The 16564-nt window shown below is 38.3% G+C and overlaps 1 protein-coding gene across 19 annotated transcripts in view; it reads left to right on the top strand.

The window, feature by feature from the left end:
• CAST (calpastatin) overlaps nucleotides 1-16564 on the top strand; it is a 112734-nt gene that overhangs the window by 61887 nt on the left and 34283 nt on the right. For 7 of the 19 annotated variants that reach the window (XM_073014575.1, XM_073014573.1, XM_073014572.1 and 4 more), the window contains 9 exons: nucleotides 3617-3682; nucleotides 4309-4350; nucleotides 6027-6083; nucleotides 6481-6594; nucleotides 7654-7734; nucleotides 11601-11669; nucleotides 13248-13346; nucleotides 15476-15556; nucleotides 16185-16223. In XM_073014575.1, coding sequence (XP_072870676.1) covers nucleotides 3617-3682; nucleotides 4309-4350; nucleotides 6027-6083; nucleotides 6481-6594; nucleotides 7654-7734; nucleotides 11601-11669; nucleotides 13248-13346; nucleotides 15476-15556; nucleotides 16185-16223 — 648 coding nt within the window. The remainder of the gene's footprint in view (nucleotides 1-3616; nucleotides 3683-4308; nucleotides 4351-6026; nucleotides 6084-6480; nucleotides 6595-7653; nucleotides 7735-11600; nucleotides 11670-13247; nucleotides 13347-15475; nucleotides 15557-16184; nucleotides 16224-16564) is intronic. The other 12 variants (XM_073014574.1, XM_007979176.3, XM_007979183.3 and 9 more) reach the window with 3 other exon arrangements.

Below are 16564 nucleotides of genomic sequence, written 5' to 3'. Positions count from 1 at the left end.
AATCTGTCACTGATGGACATTTGGGTTGATTCCAAGTCTTTGCTATTGTGAATAGTGCCGCAATAAACATACGTGTGCATGTGTCTTTATAGCAGCATGATTTATAATCCTTTGGGTATATACCCAGTAATGGGATGGCTGGGTCATATGGTACATCTAGTTCTAGATCCTTGAGGAATCGCCACACTGTTTTCCATAATGACTGAACTAGTTTACACTCCCACCAACAGTGTAAAAGTGTTCCTATTTCTCCACATCCTCTCCAGCACCTGTTGTTTCCTGACTTTTTAATGATCGCCATTCTAACTGGTGTGAGATGGTATCTCATTGTGGTTTTGATTTGCATTTCTCTGATGGCCAGTGATGATGAGCATTTTTCATGTGTCTGTTGGCTGTATGAATGTCTTCTTTTGAGAAGTGTCTGTTCATATCCTTTGCCCACTTTTTGATGGGGTTGTTTGTTTTTTTCTTGTAAATTTGTTTGAGATCTTTGTAGGTTCTGGATATTAGCCCTTTGTCAGATGAGTAGATTGCAAAAATTTTCTCCCATTCTGTAGGTTGCCTGTTCACTCTGATGGTAGTTTCTTTTGCTGTGCAGAAGCTCTTTAATATTCTTTAATACCTTGAAGAGCTACCCCAACTCCATTATTATTAAATACCCTTGTTAAAATTACCAACCTACTTTTGTATTCTGTCTTTCGTATTACTGTGCTATCCCTGTAGTTTCCTGTCCCAGGGGATGTGGTACTGTAACTTAGTACTATCAAAGGATTATATGACCTCATCTTGAATCATCTTCAGAGAACATTACAAATATCTAGAAATACACTATCCACGTCTAAGTTCTTACAAATGTCATTTAGCATTCATTTAAAATTTTAATCTAAAATTATCATTTTTTAAATTTAGTATTTAAATTTACATTGATTTATAAATTGCTTTCAAAATATACATTACATAATCTATAATTAATGTTAGCTGTCTCTATTATGTCAAGCTTAATCTTAAAAAATTAAAAATCTTTTATTTTTTTTTCTCTTGAGGTAGGGTCTCGCTCTGTCTTCCAGGCTGGAGTGTAGTGGCATGATCACGGCTTGCTGCAACCTTAACCTCCTGGGTGCAAGTGATACTCCCACCTCAGTCTCCTGAGTAGCTGGAACTATAGGGGCACACCACCATGCCTGGCTGTTATTTTTGTTTTTCTGTAGAGACATGATCTTGCTATGTTACCCAGGCTGGTCTCAAACTCCTGGGCTCAAGCAGTCCTCCCATCTCAGCCTCCCAAAGTGCTGGGATTACAGGCATGAACCACCGTATGCAGCCTAAAATTAAAAAATCCTAATTTTAAAAAATATTCCAGAAGCATCTACAAAATAAAAGTTCTCATTAAGGCCAGGCTCAGTGGCTCACACCTATAATCCCAGCATTTTAAGAGGTCAAGGCAGGAGGATGGCTTGAGCCCAGGAGTTGGGGACCAGCCTGGCCAACATAGCAAGATCCCGTGTCTACAAAAAATTAGCCAGGTGTGGTGGTGTACTCCTGTAGTCTCAGCTACTCGGGAGGCTGAAGCAGGAGGATGGCTTGAGCCCAGGAGATCAAGGCTGCAGCAAGCTGTGATTGCACCACTGCACTCCAGCCCAGATGACAGAGCAAAAATAAATAAATAAATAATCTCATTGAATTTAGAGATCATGAAAACCATAGAAAAGAGATAGGAAGGAGAGCCAGAAATATAGGATTTCCTTTTTATTCTTTTGATTCTTTCTCATCCTGTTGCCTGACTCTAATCCCCTGTGCCTCAGCTCAATGACCAATGTTTATTTCAAGCGTGGCCTGTTACCTAGAACAAATGTCAGCAAACTCTTCACCCTTCTCTAAGCATTAATCATGAGGATTCTTGGCAGTCCTGTGAAACTGGAGGAAAAGTAGGAGAGAGAAGAGAGGGAGAAACAAAAATAAGATGAACGTGATGAAGTGTCCCCAGTGGCTGAGTAGGGACCATTTTTGGCCTCAAGTCTCTTTCCCTGGAACTTGGTTCCACATCAGCTGTGATATTGGACAATCCCTTTTTGTTTGGTTTCCTTATCTGTCCAGTTTGGAGGAAGGTGATAGTAGTACCTGCCTCACAAGACTGTGTAAGGAAACATAATGTATATTGGACAATTCCTGTCCTAAGCAAGTGTCCAGATTGGATTGTCTGTTGGCCAGTACTGGGGAAAGAGTGCAGTGCAGTAACTAGAACACACACAACCTCAGGTCCACTATGGATGTCTTTAGGGAGTTATTTAACTGCTCTAAACTCAATTTCTCATCTGTGAAATGGATATAATATACTTATCTCACAGGATTATTATGACGATAAAGTGAGTTGACACATGAGAGGTGATTGATACACATTTGTTATTACGGTCATCATTATTATATTCAGCACAACCACTATAAAAATAAATTTAGCAGTTACTGATTTAAATATACACTGCATTATAAGCTGCTTGTGTCTGTGAACATACATTCTTAATTGTAGTGTAGAGTTCTCCCATGCAAAATCTTGATTGCCAAATTGCAAGATATTAATAGATTCAAACCACTATACTACCAGCTGGCTTATTTTCTTTGTTAATCATTTAATAAATAATATTTGCATAAACTGAAAGGATAGTACCGTAAATAGAAACTCATTAATGAGAGTGTAGTGTGAAAGGATCCAAAATTTAAAATTTCTTTAAAAATATTTCAATCATAAGCTTTGTTTCCTTCCCAAAATAGTGTGTTGGCATAGCAAGGGGCCATTATTTGAGGAAAGTGTGTGTCTTCATTACTGAAGTAGAAGACATGACAAATTAAGAGGACATTTGACTTTAGCCTCTTCAAATTAAAAAATAAATAAATAAAAGCCACTAGTTTGTGCTGATACCACCAAGCAGATAAAAAGGAAAGAAACGGCAGGAAGCACTGGACCCTAGTTTATAATCTCTGACTGAAAAGGTCATGAAATGTTTAATCAAGTTTTATTCATGATTTTATATCTTGCCTATATTGAGAATGCATGCATGTACTTGTTTTTACACAAGTCATGTTTAGTTGGATAAAACTGTAAAATACCATACCGAAGATGCTAAATTACAACCAGTTCTTCAGAAGCATTTCTAGAACTTTAAATTAATCCCTACATACAGGACTATGATGTGCCCAATAAAAATCCATGCACTAAATATTTATAATTTTGGGGGGATTATGTTGACAGAATTTCATAAAACTTTCAGTAATATCTGTGACTATTTGATTATAACTAAACATTGGATACATAGGAAAAAATGCTGTTCATGTAGTCTCTACACAGGGAAAAGAAAGGAATGAGAAATTAATTTTATTAATGGAAACCTTCGCTAAAAAAACCTTCACTGAAAAAATGTAAACACAAACTGAAACATTTGCTTAGGACCTTAGAATGTAAGTGTGCCTACTACTTCTTGGAGTCATACATCTATGCATCGAGTAGATGCAATAGATGAATAGAATGAATCTTGATATAATCATTTTAACCCTTTTTGTACATGTTACTTATTTGACTGACAGATAAAATAAAATTATACCTGGGGCTGTGCTCTTATATTAGGCCATTCCAGTCAGCCAACAGATGGAAGGACCACATCTTCCTAACAAGAAAAAACACAAAAAACAGGTGATGTTGTTCATTGTACTAGGGCATCTCTGTTTACTAATGGTTACATCACCCGCTCAGCATGTGCTAATAGCTGCAATTCACAGTCTTCTGTTAACACTGAGATCCCATCATGGATTTTCTGTAGGCTTAGCTGCCCATCAGCCACATTCTGGCACTAAAAATAATTTTCACTGCTTTCTGTGCCCTCAATTCTGTCACCAACCCATTGTTTTACACTGTCAGCCAAAACCCGTGGTGAGTATTTCACTGATAAAAACACCTTGTTAGTGGCATGGAAACACAGTGCCCTTGGCTTTGTGATGAGGGTTTTTATTTTCTGTACCACATGTATTTGTTACAATGTAAATAGTAATAAATCTTTACGTATCTTTGATATACCTAGCAAGAAGATATAAATTGCTCCCTGAATAGTAAGAGCAGAATATTAACTAGCATACATAATTTTTTATCTAAAGAGTTGCAATTTCAAGCAAAGGGTGACAAACTTAACTGATAATGTTTATAATTACATTAAAAATCATCTCTTTTGAGTTTCCTCAGTTGAAGAAAATCTATGATAATCTTTGTAAACTATGTCTATCTTTCTTTTCTTTCTTCCTTTTTGTTTCTTTTTCTGAATTTAGGCTGTAAAAACAGAACCTGAGAAGAAGTCACAATCAACCAAGGTAAACAGTTTAAGTCTGCTAGTGAGATATTTGAATTCTTTTTAATAATAATGAATAATCAACTTCCTACCTTGGCACTGCTGTGAATGGTAAAGGGGGTTGCTGGCTAATTTAATTAATTTTTGGACTACCCTTTTGAATGACTGTGTACATGTAGGATATATAAAATATTCATAACATTAAGTCCATATATTGTTAAAAAGAATATATAATAATTTATAGATGAAAACTCTATTTCAGAAGTATTTTGTTCAAATCTAGTTTTTTGTTATATGTATAATGATTGTTTTAAAAAAGAAAAAAGCAAGAGGAACAAAGGAAAAAAGGCAAAGAGTAGTGAATATCCAATTCCAATTCCAGTGAGACATCAAGAATAAGGCATCTGCTGAACTCAGCACCTAGATGACTTACAGATGAGAACCTTTCCTAAGAGGCTGGCTGGGTTTGTCGTGACAATCTCATCTCAGTTGGTGGAACTAGTTAACAGTTACACGGAAGGCTAGCTTCTGTTGCTTTCCTGACCCATGACTGTCCAGAATGAATGCCATTCTGCCTCAGCCGAGGCAGGTGTGTGGAGGTGAACACCAGGGTGTGTACGGCAACACAAATGCTTCTCTTCAGTAAGGTGCTGCGTTTGATTATGTCAAGCACTTAAAGCAAGTGCTAAGGTAAGACCACAAGATTTCCTGTGGAAAAGCATAGATATTTGAGCCCAGGTACTTCAAGCACAGGTCAGGGTGAAAGGTGAGGCTTGTCTGATTTTGTAGAAGGCCTCCTGGTGGCCCTGGCGATGGTAGAACATAGGGTACTCCAGAGTGAAGAATTCGCAGCTAAGTAGAAGTTGTCTTCTATTCCACTTTAAATACTTTTGATTATCTACTGAATCTCAAGAAAATTGGGTTTCTGGTGATAAGATCTTCTCTACTAACAAAGAAAAAAAAAAACTCTGTAAATCCTATGAAGGGAGATTTAAAAAGATATATATATATATAGTTGTTGTTGTTGTTTGTTTTTTTGTTTTGTTTTGTTTTGTTTTGAGATGGAATCTTGCTCTGTCACGCAGGCTGGAGGGCAGTGGCGTGATCTCGGCTCACTGCAAGCTCCACCTCCCGGGTTTACACCATTCTGCCTCAGCCTCCTGATTAGCTGGGACTACAGGCGCCCGCCGCCACACCCGGCTCATTTTTTTTTTTTTTGTATTTTTAGTAGAGACGTAGTTTCACCATGTTAACCAGGATGGTCTCGATCTTCTGACCTCATGATCCGCCTGCCTCAGCCTCCCAACACGTGTGAGCCACCGTGCCCGGCCTAAAATATATTTTCTAGTGTGGGATCAGCTCTCAACAAACTCAGTAGTCACATGGCTCATGTGTTATCTGTGTATGTTTGTGAAAAACAACCAGTAATTTAGAGCTATACATGTATTTGAAAATATTATTCAGATGAAATACTAAATTTTTCATTATTCTGATAATCACCATTCTCAGAGACTGCTGACAGGGTTACTATTAACCTGATAGCACATGTCTACTTCTGCGACCTTAAAGAGTGGGCCTAAGTGTTCTTTTCCTGAAAAAAGGCAGAATGTTTTAGTTGGAATTTTGTTCTTGTTCTTGTCTGAAAGTATTACAAGTTGGATTCCAGTGTAATCAAGTTTAATCTTTTGAAATTGACAGCTGTCTGTGGTTCATGAGAAAAAATCCCAAGAAGGAAAGCCAAAAGAACATACAGAGGTAAATGATTATCATCAGGGCTTAATTATAAGGCAAGATCTTTTGGTGGGATATAATTAAAATCTTTCATCAATTCAAAACTAATCCCTACAATGAATAGTTGGATATTAGTTTCTTCAGCTAAAATGGTGCCATCATGTGGCAATAGCAGTGTTTACAGTTTGTGTGATTCTTGCTGAATTTTGAGGGAAGGATTTGCACTATTTCAGATTTTGTACCTAAAGTGAAACTGTCACATGTACATCACACTAATTCAAATTCACATACTTTAGAACCACAGACAGCACAACTGTTATGAACAATTTTTATTCTATAAAGTATCAGTATTATGTTTAAGACTACCATCTTGTTAATGATGTCTTTATATGTGTGTGGGCACCTGTGTATGTACTTTCAGCAAAAAAGCCTACCCAAGCCGGCATCAGATACAGGAAGTAAGGATGCTCACAATAAAAAAGCAGTTTCCAGATCAGCTGAACAGCAGCCATCAGAGAAATCAACAGAACCAAAGGTAAATGAAGCAGATTGATAGCAAAACCTTAACATCAACTGGGTAATAAGATGCGGTTCCCCTGTTAACACTGAGGTGTGTAGTTAAATCTGTGGGGCTGTGCTGAATATATTTTGTATTGTAGTGATTTGGTATTATTATTTTGTTGGTTTTTCAAATAGACTTATAGAAACTTGGATGTATGGATGGCCTGAGAAGGGCATCAGATTGGCCTGGGGGATGCTTTCTCCATCCTTCTCCCACTGCCCAGCAATAACCAGCTGTGACTGCAGGGCAGCAGGCTCTGCTGTCTCCCAGACAGGCAGCTTTGGATTGAGGCTGCCTCCCGGACCCCCCCACACCTGGACTGAGGAACATATGGGCCCTGAATTATCTGGTTCTTTAAATGGAAATCCTAAAGCATTTTTAGGGTTGTGTTGTAGAAGAGTTGAACTTACAGAGCCAAAAATTAGAAATTGCTTCCATAATTATCAGGTTAATAGCAGCCAGCTTTTAGAAGAATTAACATCTGCAAGAAATACTTTTTCATGGAGAGCACTTGGAAGATAATAGCGGGGCTTGCTTCACAATATATTTTATATCAGAGATCACAGATTTGTGATCTACCACTTAAAAGGCACATGTGTATTTTGTTTGGCTTACAACGTTGTTAAAAAATTATTTTTAATTAATTGCCAGCAATCAAAGTCAGGGTATTTCACATAACATCCCAAATTGTAACTTCTCTTGAAAAATCGGACTGTCTAGCAACAGTGAGCTCACATTAGCAATGATTGACTAGAGCCATTACACCAGGTATGTGTACTCCAGTTTACCACAGTCACTACCTAGCCTGATTGACCTACTCATGTTACCTGCATGAATGTTTTAGGCTCTTGGGTTCAGCTTTACGTGGTGCCTAGCACTGCACCATGTACAACAGAAGTGAGTAGACGTTGCCTTATCATGGTGTCCATGTGGGTGAACTGGCAGATGTTAGTGACATTTGAAACTCATAATCTTGATAATAACCATACAGAGATACTTAGCTCTGTCAACCTTTTATCCTCACTGTCTTAGACTGAACCACAAGACATGGTTTCTGCTGGTGGAGAGAGCGTTGCTGGTGTCGCTGCAACATCTGGCAAGCCAGGTGACAAGGTGAGCACACACAGGCAGATGGCAACGTGAGCCTCTGTGCTTCTCAAGTTTCTAAGAAACCTATGCTCAAATAGCCTATCATGTGGCAAAATGAACCTTGTTTATATATAAAATTTTGTGAAGAGCATGCATTTAAGGGATAGAGAGTGAACAAGGTACCAAGAATAATTTTTAAATTTATATATTCAATAAATGCTTACTGAGTACATGCCATATATAAGGTACTGATATCAATACCAAGCACATTAAAATGTGAGTTGACTCAGACTCTGCATTCCAAATTTATAGGTATGAAATAAAGCAAATAAAATTTCCACGAGCATTTGAATAGACTTTTTCAGCTTTCAATGTCGATGTCAGCTGTCTTGATGCTAGTGTATCACAACCATGACATCAACCTGAATGGATATGAGAAGTTTCCAAAGGAAATATTGCAAGCCCTCTCAGGATGAAGTAGATGTGTTGAGCTGGGTGATTATGGGCATAGCTTTCTTAGATTTTTTGAAGAGCTGCTTCCGATCCCTGCCCAGGAATATAAGATGAGAAGTTATCTACGTTTTCTACCCATAGCAATATAGAATTAGTAATCAGTTTGGAGAGCATGTAATTAATCTGAAGCCACAAGTAATCAAGTGAAGGAAGAATGAGAAGATGGGAATGAAAAATTTAAAACTAATATAGATTTATCTATACTTTTGCTTCTGTAAATGGGACAGATATCCTGCTACAGGTTAAACGGTAAAGAAAGTCATAGGGTAAATGATTTTTAGGGTAAAAATATGGCACATCTCCCTGAAACATTTATTCCCCTGGGATTTTGGGAGAAAAGGCACATTATTTTATCCAAATTAATACAGGTCTCCTATGGAGCAAAGGCAACATTTACAAAAACTTTTAAATGAAAATATCAAACTTAAAATTGTTTTTTTCTTGCAGTAGATCACTTGTATACTACCTTAAGACTCATAGCCTCACCCCAGGAAGACACAGCACGCTCTTGTGCCAATGAGGAATGCTTAGATGAAATCATTTGAAAATGGATACATTTCAGGCAGAAGATTAGATACGTTAAAATAGATTTTTATATGTTATCAATGTTTTCAGTTTGAAAATGGATAGATTTAAGGCAGAGCGTTAGGCCCGCTAAAATAGATTTTTAAATGTAATCAAAATTTTCAGTTTTGAGCTAGATGTAAATTGACCAGTGTTATAAATGAAAACTAAACAATAAAATTAAGAGAGGCTTATGTGGAATTCTGTGCATTGACTTGTGCTGGAACTTGCAATTCATTTTACTTTACGTTGCCTCTGATTCTTCTCCCATTAAATAGGATTTAATGACTTGCCTTCTTATTTTAGTACATACCATGTTTAAAGTACCATAAGGCAGGCGGATCACCTGAGGTTGGGAGCTCAAGACCAGCCTGACCAACATGGAGAAACCCCGTCTCTACTAAAAATACGAAATTAGCCAGGTGTGGTGGCGCAGGCCTGTAGTTCCAGCTACTTGGGAAGCTGAGGCAGGAGAATTGCTTGAACCCAGGAAGCAGAGGTTGTGGTGAGCCAAGATTGCACCATTGCACTCCAGCCTAGCCAACAAGAGCAAAACACTCTCTCAAAAAAATAAAATAACTAAATAAAGTACCATGGTTGGTTCTGCAGGATGCATTAGCTGTAGGCTGGCCTGTCTAGGGGATGGGGAAAAGACAATATCCCTGGGACTGTATTTCAATCAGATTAAGAAAGGCACCCACAGGGTGTTATTTGGTGGGGAATGAAGGGATTCTGTCTAATTCAGGGAATCCACAAGGGCTTTGAGAGAGTAGATCCAAGTTCAGTTAGGCATGGAAGGATAGCTGGGATTGCAGGCTTGCAAATGCATCAAGGTGTTGAAAAGTGTAAGATGTGTCTGGTCACAAAGTACATTCCAACGTGGGTGAAGCACAGAGGAAGTGAGTGGTGGGGCTGTAAGACCAGAAAGACAGGTTGAGCACTGCAGTGGAGAATGCTAAGGTAAGTTTGTACATGTAGTGATTCAGCTGACAGCAGGTAGCCATTGAGAACCCGAGAGAACAGATAGGGTTATGCAGTTGAATCTGAGCTGCAGAAGGATTAAGGGACTGCAGTAGGTGGATAGCATAGAGATAGGAAGATGGAAGGTTGGTCAAGGACTGTTTCAGTAGTCCTGATGAGTCATATTTTAGCCTTAATTACAGCTGTGATAGAATAAGAAAGTGGGGAGTTATCCAAGACGAATTGCAGAGCAAAAATCTTCAGGTTTTAGGAAATGATTGACTAAAGTGGGCAAAGACAAAGTAAAATCTAAGATAACCTGGTGCTTCTGAGTCTAATTGCACAAGGTTGGTAGCCACACGGTTAGGGAAAGGAGGCCCCTAGGAGCTCTTTGTCAGGTTTGTGCCAGTGCAGAGTTGGCACCTGAGAATCAGTCCCTTTGTGAGCTGGGCATCTTGCAGTCCAGTCCCTAAGTTCCCTGGGTACCATTGACAAGAGTACAGATGTCAGAGGAATTGAGGAGCAAAGGGATGTATCTGATTTTGGACAGGCTGAATTTAAGTGTTTGAAATGTCCAAAGAAATATGTGTAGCAAGACAATTAAAATACTGTTTTCTAATAGAAAAGAATGAAATAAGAGGAAAGGGAGAGGAAGAGAAAGAGTGGATGGAATAGACAGATAGTGGGGAGAGAAGGAGGGGAAGAGAGACATTGAGAAGGAAGAGAAATGTACGGAAGACAACATGAGTGAATATCTGCATGAGGTAGTGGCTGAATCATGGAAGTGGTTTCAATTATCCAGACTCAGGCTCACACCCTAGTGGCCCCCACAGTGTTTCTAGCATTGCAATCGTAACAGTCACTTATTTAGCACTTACAATTACATAGCAAGTACTTACATAGTGGCGAGCATGTGCCAAACAATAGTTTTCATACTTCATATAGATTCACTTATCTAATATCTCCAAGGAGAAGTGACTTGCTAAAGCCTCAGGCAGCCATGCGTGTCTCAACTGTCATGCAAACCTTGGCAGTCAGAGCCTGTGCTCTTCCTGTGCTTTGTTGCCTGAATTTGGATACCTTCAAATGGGATATGGCCCCCTTTTATCTTAACCCAGTAACTTCACCCATTTAGTTTCTGCCAGTCTCTGAAAGCATTTGCCCTTGGGCATAGAGAATGATTTCGGATAAGACCACCAGCACAGGGCAGAAATGTGCAGAGTGTATACAGTGGGGACTAAAGTAAAAGAGATGCCAGAGGTGATGGAGAACAAAGGGCATAGATACCACAGTAGGATCAGAATGGTGCTGAAAGGTGGCAGCTGGGAGGGAGAGATGCTCCAAGGGTCACATTTCAGAGATTATATCTGGATAAAAGCATGGAAACTGCAGATGGAAAAGTTATTTGCAATCTTTGATAGAGCATTGGAAGCAATGATGAGCGATAAACTCGTTTTAAGGAAAGAGAAGGTAATGAGATGCCGAAGTGGGAAATATGGAGGTCTGGATGTGTGGGGGCGAAGACCCAGAGAGGAAAGCCAAAAGTGGGTCCTGGAGAAGAACAGCGAAGAAAGAAACAGTCTTGGATTCAAATCTGCATTCTGTCCCTTACTGTGTAACCTGAGGAAAGTGTCCTAATCTGAGCTTGCTTTGCCCATCACTAAATGAGACTAATATAATTGAAGGCCTTCTGAAAACGGATATAAAACATACAACCACAGTGTCTGCTGCAGAGCAGATGTTCGGTGTATGATCAATGCTATTAAATAATGAATTTATTTTAAAATTTGTAATAGTATTGAGTTTTATTAAGGTATGTAAGAAAGAGTTTTTAATTTCTCAATTCTCACCAGAAAAAAGAAAAGAAATCGTTAACCCCAGCTGTGCCAGTTGAATCTAAACCGGATAAACCATCGGGAAAGGTACGAAGACAGCAGTGTTCTTCTACATGAGATAGTTACTCATATGCTCTCTATTTAACAAATCTGATTTCTTGTGGGCAAATAATATGAGGGGGTAATTTAAAGGACCGTTTTAATGAATTATTGCTTCAAGCTAATATTGAAAGTGTGGGTTGGAAGTACAGTTTTCACACTCATATTTGTAACACTTGATATTATAATCCTTTAAAAAAAAAAAAAAAACAACTCCAGTTTCATCCCATGCAGTTTACATTCCAGTTTCTCTCCTGCAAATACACTTTATTTAACCAGAGGTATTACTAAAGAAGTCAGGTACTTCTTTATTCTGAAATTCCTAAAAGAATCAGTCTAAACCTTCAAATTGTATTCCACATATCCATGATCAGGAGAGTCCTAAAATTGTCAGGGGAATATGGTAGTTGCCAAAAAAAAAAAAAAAAAAAGACAATTTAAATATTTATTTTTCATCTAAATCAAATAATACAAGATCCTTTCCTAGACTGTTGTTTTCTCCTTTCAATGCAGGTTATTGTTCATAATGAATCATCCTTAACATTAAAAATAGAGGCACTTTTATTGTATTAGTCCATTTTGACACTATTATAAAGAACTGGGTAATTATAAAGAAGAGAGGTTTAATTGACTCATAGTTCTGTGTGGCTGCGGAGGCCTCAGGAAACTTACAGTCATGCTGGCAGGGGAAGCAGGCACCTTCTTCACAAGGCAGGAGGAGAGAGAGCGTGTGAAGGAGAAACTGTCAAACACTTATAAAAGCATCAGATCTCATGAGAACTCACTATCATCAGAACAGCATGAAAATCACCCCATGATCCAGTCACCTCCCTTCCTCGACACACGGAGATTATAGGTTCCTCCCTCGACACATGGGGATTACAATTCGAGATGAGACTTGGGTGGAGACGCGAGTCAAACCACATCAATTATACTGATTTAAGCCCATACTGACAGAGTAAACTTGTGAGTTCTTGTAAGTTTAATGTCTCAGGTAATTTCTGTTTTGTAAACCTCTTCAGGCAAGCAAGTGAACAACAACAACAAAAACGTGAATGAAATAATACAGAGTGATTTCAGTCATGAAATAGATTGTATTTGGAAGAGGTACCATATAGAGATATTTAGGGATTCTTTCTTTGAAACTCTGGAAAAATACTGATAAGCAATAAATACCAAGCATTTCCCTTATCGCTTAGAGCAACATGGTTATAATTGCCTGTATTTTGTTTTGTTTTGTTTTGCTTTTCCTTTTTTAACTATCAGTGCATTGGACTGGCAGCTTTAATGAACTTATACATTTGTTCATGTATGTAATACATGTAGACTTGTTGAAACTGTGCTTCTTGCCTGAATGTGGCTTTTTATCTTTTCCACCCAGAATTTGTACTTTGAGACTTAAATAGTAAAGTCTGTTAGAGACCAGATTTTAACTATTTTGGGGAACTAGTTGAAGAACTTTTGGTGTTTGGTGGTTTTTCTACACAGAATGGCTTTTTTGTAGTTAAACTAAAAGTGAAATATGTGTAACAAATAACATTTAAATATCTGTTCTTCCTTTTCCAGTCAGGCATGGATGCTGCTTTGGATGACTTAATAGATACTTTAGGAGGACCTGAAGAAATTGAAGAAGAAAATACAACGTATACTGGACCAGAAGTTTCAGTATGTGATCTTGATATCTATAAAAATTCATACTCAGTAGGTAGGAGAGCAAAGAAGGTCATGGTCACGAAATCCAAAGAATACCTAGTGAGGCCGGCACGGTGGCTCACACCTGTAATCCCAGCACTTTGGGAGACTGAGGCAGGCAGATTACTTGAGGTCAGGCATTCAAGACCAGCTTGGCCAACATGGTGAAACCCTGTCCCTACTAAAAATACAAAAATTGGCTGGGCATGGTAGTACACACCTGTAATCCCAGCTATTTGGGAAGCTGAGGCAGGAGAATCACTTGAACCCAGGAGGCAGAGGTTGCAGCGAACTGAAATCGCACCACTGTACTCCAGTTTGGGTGACAGGGAGAGACTCCATCTAAAAAAAAAAAAAAAAAAAAAACACAAAAGAATGTCTAGTGTTCTGTCATTTGCATAGAAGCAGGATGATGTCAGTATCAAGACAGCAACTAGAAATTAGTGTTGGGGATGGAAATGGTTTATCTTTTAGCAGCTGCGTTATAACATTGAGTTAGCAAACATTTGTTGTTGTGCTAAGATTGACACTGGGACATGGTCCACTGGGTCACACACTTATATTTTCCATCCTCAAGATTTAAGTATAATGGACTAGAACTTGTTTCGATTTCTCAATATTTTCCACCCTCAGTTTATCCCTATTCCTAATTCCTAAAATTGTATTTTCCTTGGTATTATAAGAAAGACATGCTGGCCAGGCATGGTGGCTCACACCTGTAATCCCAGCACTTTGGGAGGCCAAGGCGGGCAGATCATCTGAAGTCAGGAGTTCCAGACCAGCCTGACCAACATGGTGAAACCCCGTCTCTACTAAAAATACAAAAAAATTAGCCAGGCATGTTGTTGCATGGCTGTAATCCCAGCTACTCAGGAGGCTGAGGCAGGAGAACTGCTTGAACCCGGGAGGTGGGGGTTGCAGTGAGCTGGGATCGTGCCATTGCACTCCAGCCTAGGCAACAAGAAGGAGACTCCATCTCAAAAAAAAAAAAAAGCCATAGACTAGACAAAAATATTTGCAACAGACATAACAAAGGATTTGTTTCTAGAATTTATAAAGAATAAAAAACAGAAAAAGACAACCCAATAGAAAATTGAGAGAAAACTTGACTGACCAATAAGCAAGTAAAATGAAACTCTCCTTAGTAATTAGGAGAATGATATTAAAACACAGAAGAAATACTGCTTTGCATTTATCTGATTAGCAAAAGCGTGAAAGTTTGACAATTCCTATAGTCTTCCTATAGTTGGTGGGGTGTTCGTGGTGGGGTGTTCGTGGTGGGGTGTTCGTGATGAACATTCCCTTCAACCAGGAAGTCCACCTCTAGAGAGATTCCCAGGAGGGAGCCTTGCCCATGTGTGCAAGGAGTTGTAAGAACTGGTGAAATGTTTGGAAACAATTTTGTTCAACAGAGGAAAGGATCATAAAATTCAGTGCTTTATAGCGGTTAAAATGGATTATTCATGTATCAGCATGGATACATTACAAAAACATAATTTTGAATAAAAAATGCAGAATGATATGTAGAATATGATACCATTTATGTAACACTAGAAAATAAGCAAAGTAATGCTGGACATTGTTTCTGGATACCTACATATGTAAAAAATGTTCTAAAATAACTTTAAATTGATATGCTAAAGTTAGGAATGGTGGCTGTTTCTGATTAACAGGGAAAGGGAATTCGGTTTGAGAATGCTAAACAGGAGACATCCACTCTATGATTTTGTTTTCTTAGAAATGACAAAGCTAATAGAGTTGGGTATTGGGTTATACAGAAACTCATTATCTTATTAACTGTTCTTTTATATTGGTTATAAACCTTAGATAATGAAAACATTTGAAAACAAAATGTATTTAGAAGTCAACTTTAGTATTTTGAATATTTTCTAGCATTACATATGAGTTAAGCCAATTAAATATGGGTATTTGTGTAAACTTAGAAATGTAGTTGTATAAATTGTTGGCTTCTTAATGATTTATCATTCATCTCAGTACTTCCATAAATTAATAATGGAATCATGCTTTAGTTTCAGAATATGCATATAGCATTCTCAGCTAATTAATTGTATAATATCCCTATGTGTATGATTTTGTTCCAGGATCCAATGAGTTCCACCTACATAGAGGAACTGGGTAAAAGAGAAGTCACAATTCCTCCAAAATATAGGGAACTATTGGCTGTAAGTTAAATAATCATTTACTTTTATTTCACTGTTTCCTCTTTAGAATATAATTTCATGTCATTATTTTTACAATGTTTAAAAGTTAGAAAACATAATGTGCATGTGAAATTGTCATTACTCTGAAGCTCACTGCACTGGTTGGATGGGGATGCTGTAAGAAAGTACCACAGATCAGGGGCATAAACAAGAGACTGATTGTCTCACAGTTCTGGAGGCTGGAAGTCTAGAATCAAGGTGTCAGCAGGGCTGGTTCCTGCCGAGGCTGTGAGGGAAAGGTATCTTTGAAGCCTATTCTTGGCTTATAGATGGCCGTCTTCTCCCCACATCTCTTCACACTATCTTCCTTCTGTGCTTCTGTGCATATCTCTGGGTCCAAATTTCCCCATTTTGTAAGGACACACATCATATTGGAGTAGGGCCCACCCTAATGACCTCACCTTTACTTGATTACTTCTATAAGGAACCTATCTCAAAATCAGGTCTCGTTTTGAGGTACTGGGGTTAAGACTTCAACATATAGATCTGGGGTGGGAGGCACAATTCAACCCACAATGGGCCATACATTTTGCCCATCTTAAGGATTAATTCTACCTTCTCAACATCATCAAATTAATATTTGTTTCAGAAAACGGAAGGGATCACAGGGCCTCCTCCAGACTCTTTGGTGAGTTTACATACATGTCTTCTGATCTAAATTAATATGTTTTATATTTTTGGTTGGGGGAACAGGGCTATCAATTCTATATTTGAGGATTATGATTGAACTCATCTCCAAATCAAATGGAGTTTCTGTGTGTTCAGAGAAAGGGCTTGGTGTGAGGGTTGTCTCAGTGCTCCTGAGTCCCATAAGTAGGGTTTTTGAGGGGAAGGAGAATGAAGGCAAGAAAGTATTAGGATAGACTGCATGTTCATAATAATAGAATGAGAATATTCTAACATGTAACTCCTTTAGAAAGGGGGAAGTGGAAAATAATACTTAGTGAGTATTCACTAAACCTACTTAGT

Source organism: Chlorocebus sabaeus, chromosome 4 (assembly GCF_047675955.1).
Source record: "Chlorocebus sabaeus isolate Y175 chromosome 4, mChlSab1.0.hap1, whole genome shotgun sequence".
NCBI classification, from domain to species: domain Eukaryota; kingdom Metazoa; phylum Chordata; class Mammalia; order Primates; family Cercopithecidae; genus Chlorocebus; species Chlorocebus sabaeus.
This window is presented reverse-complemented; position numbering and strand designations above follow the sequence as displayed.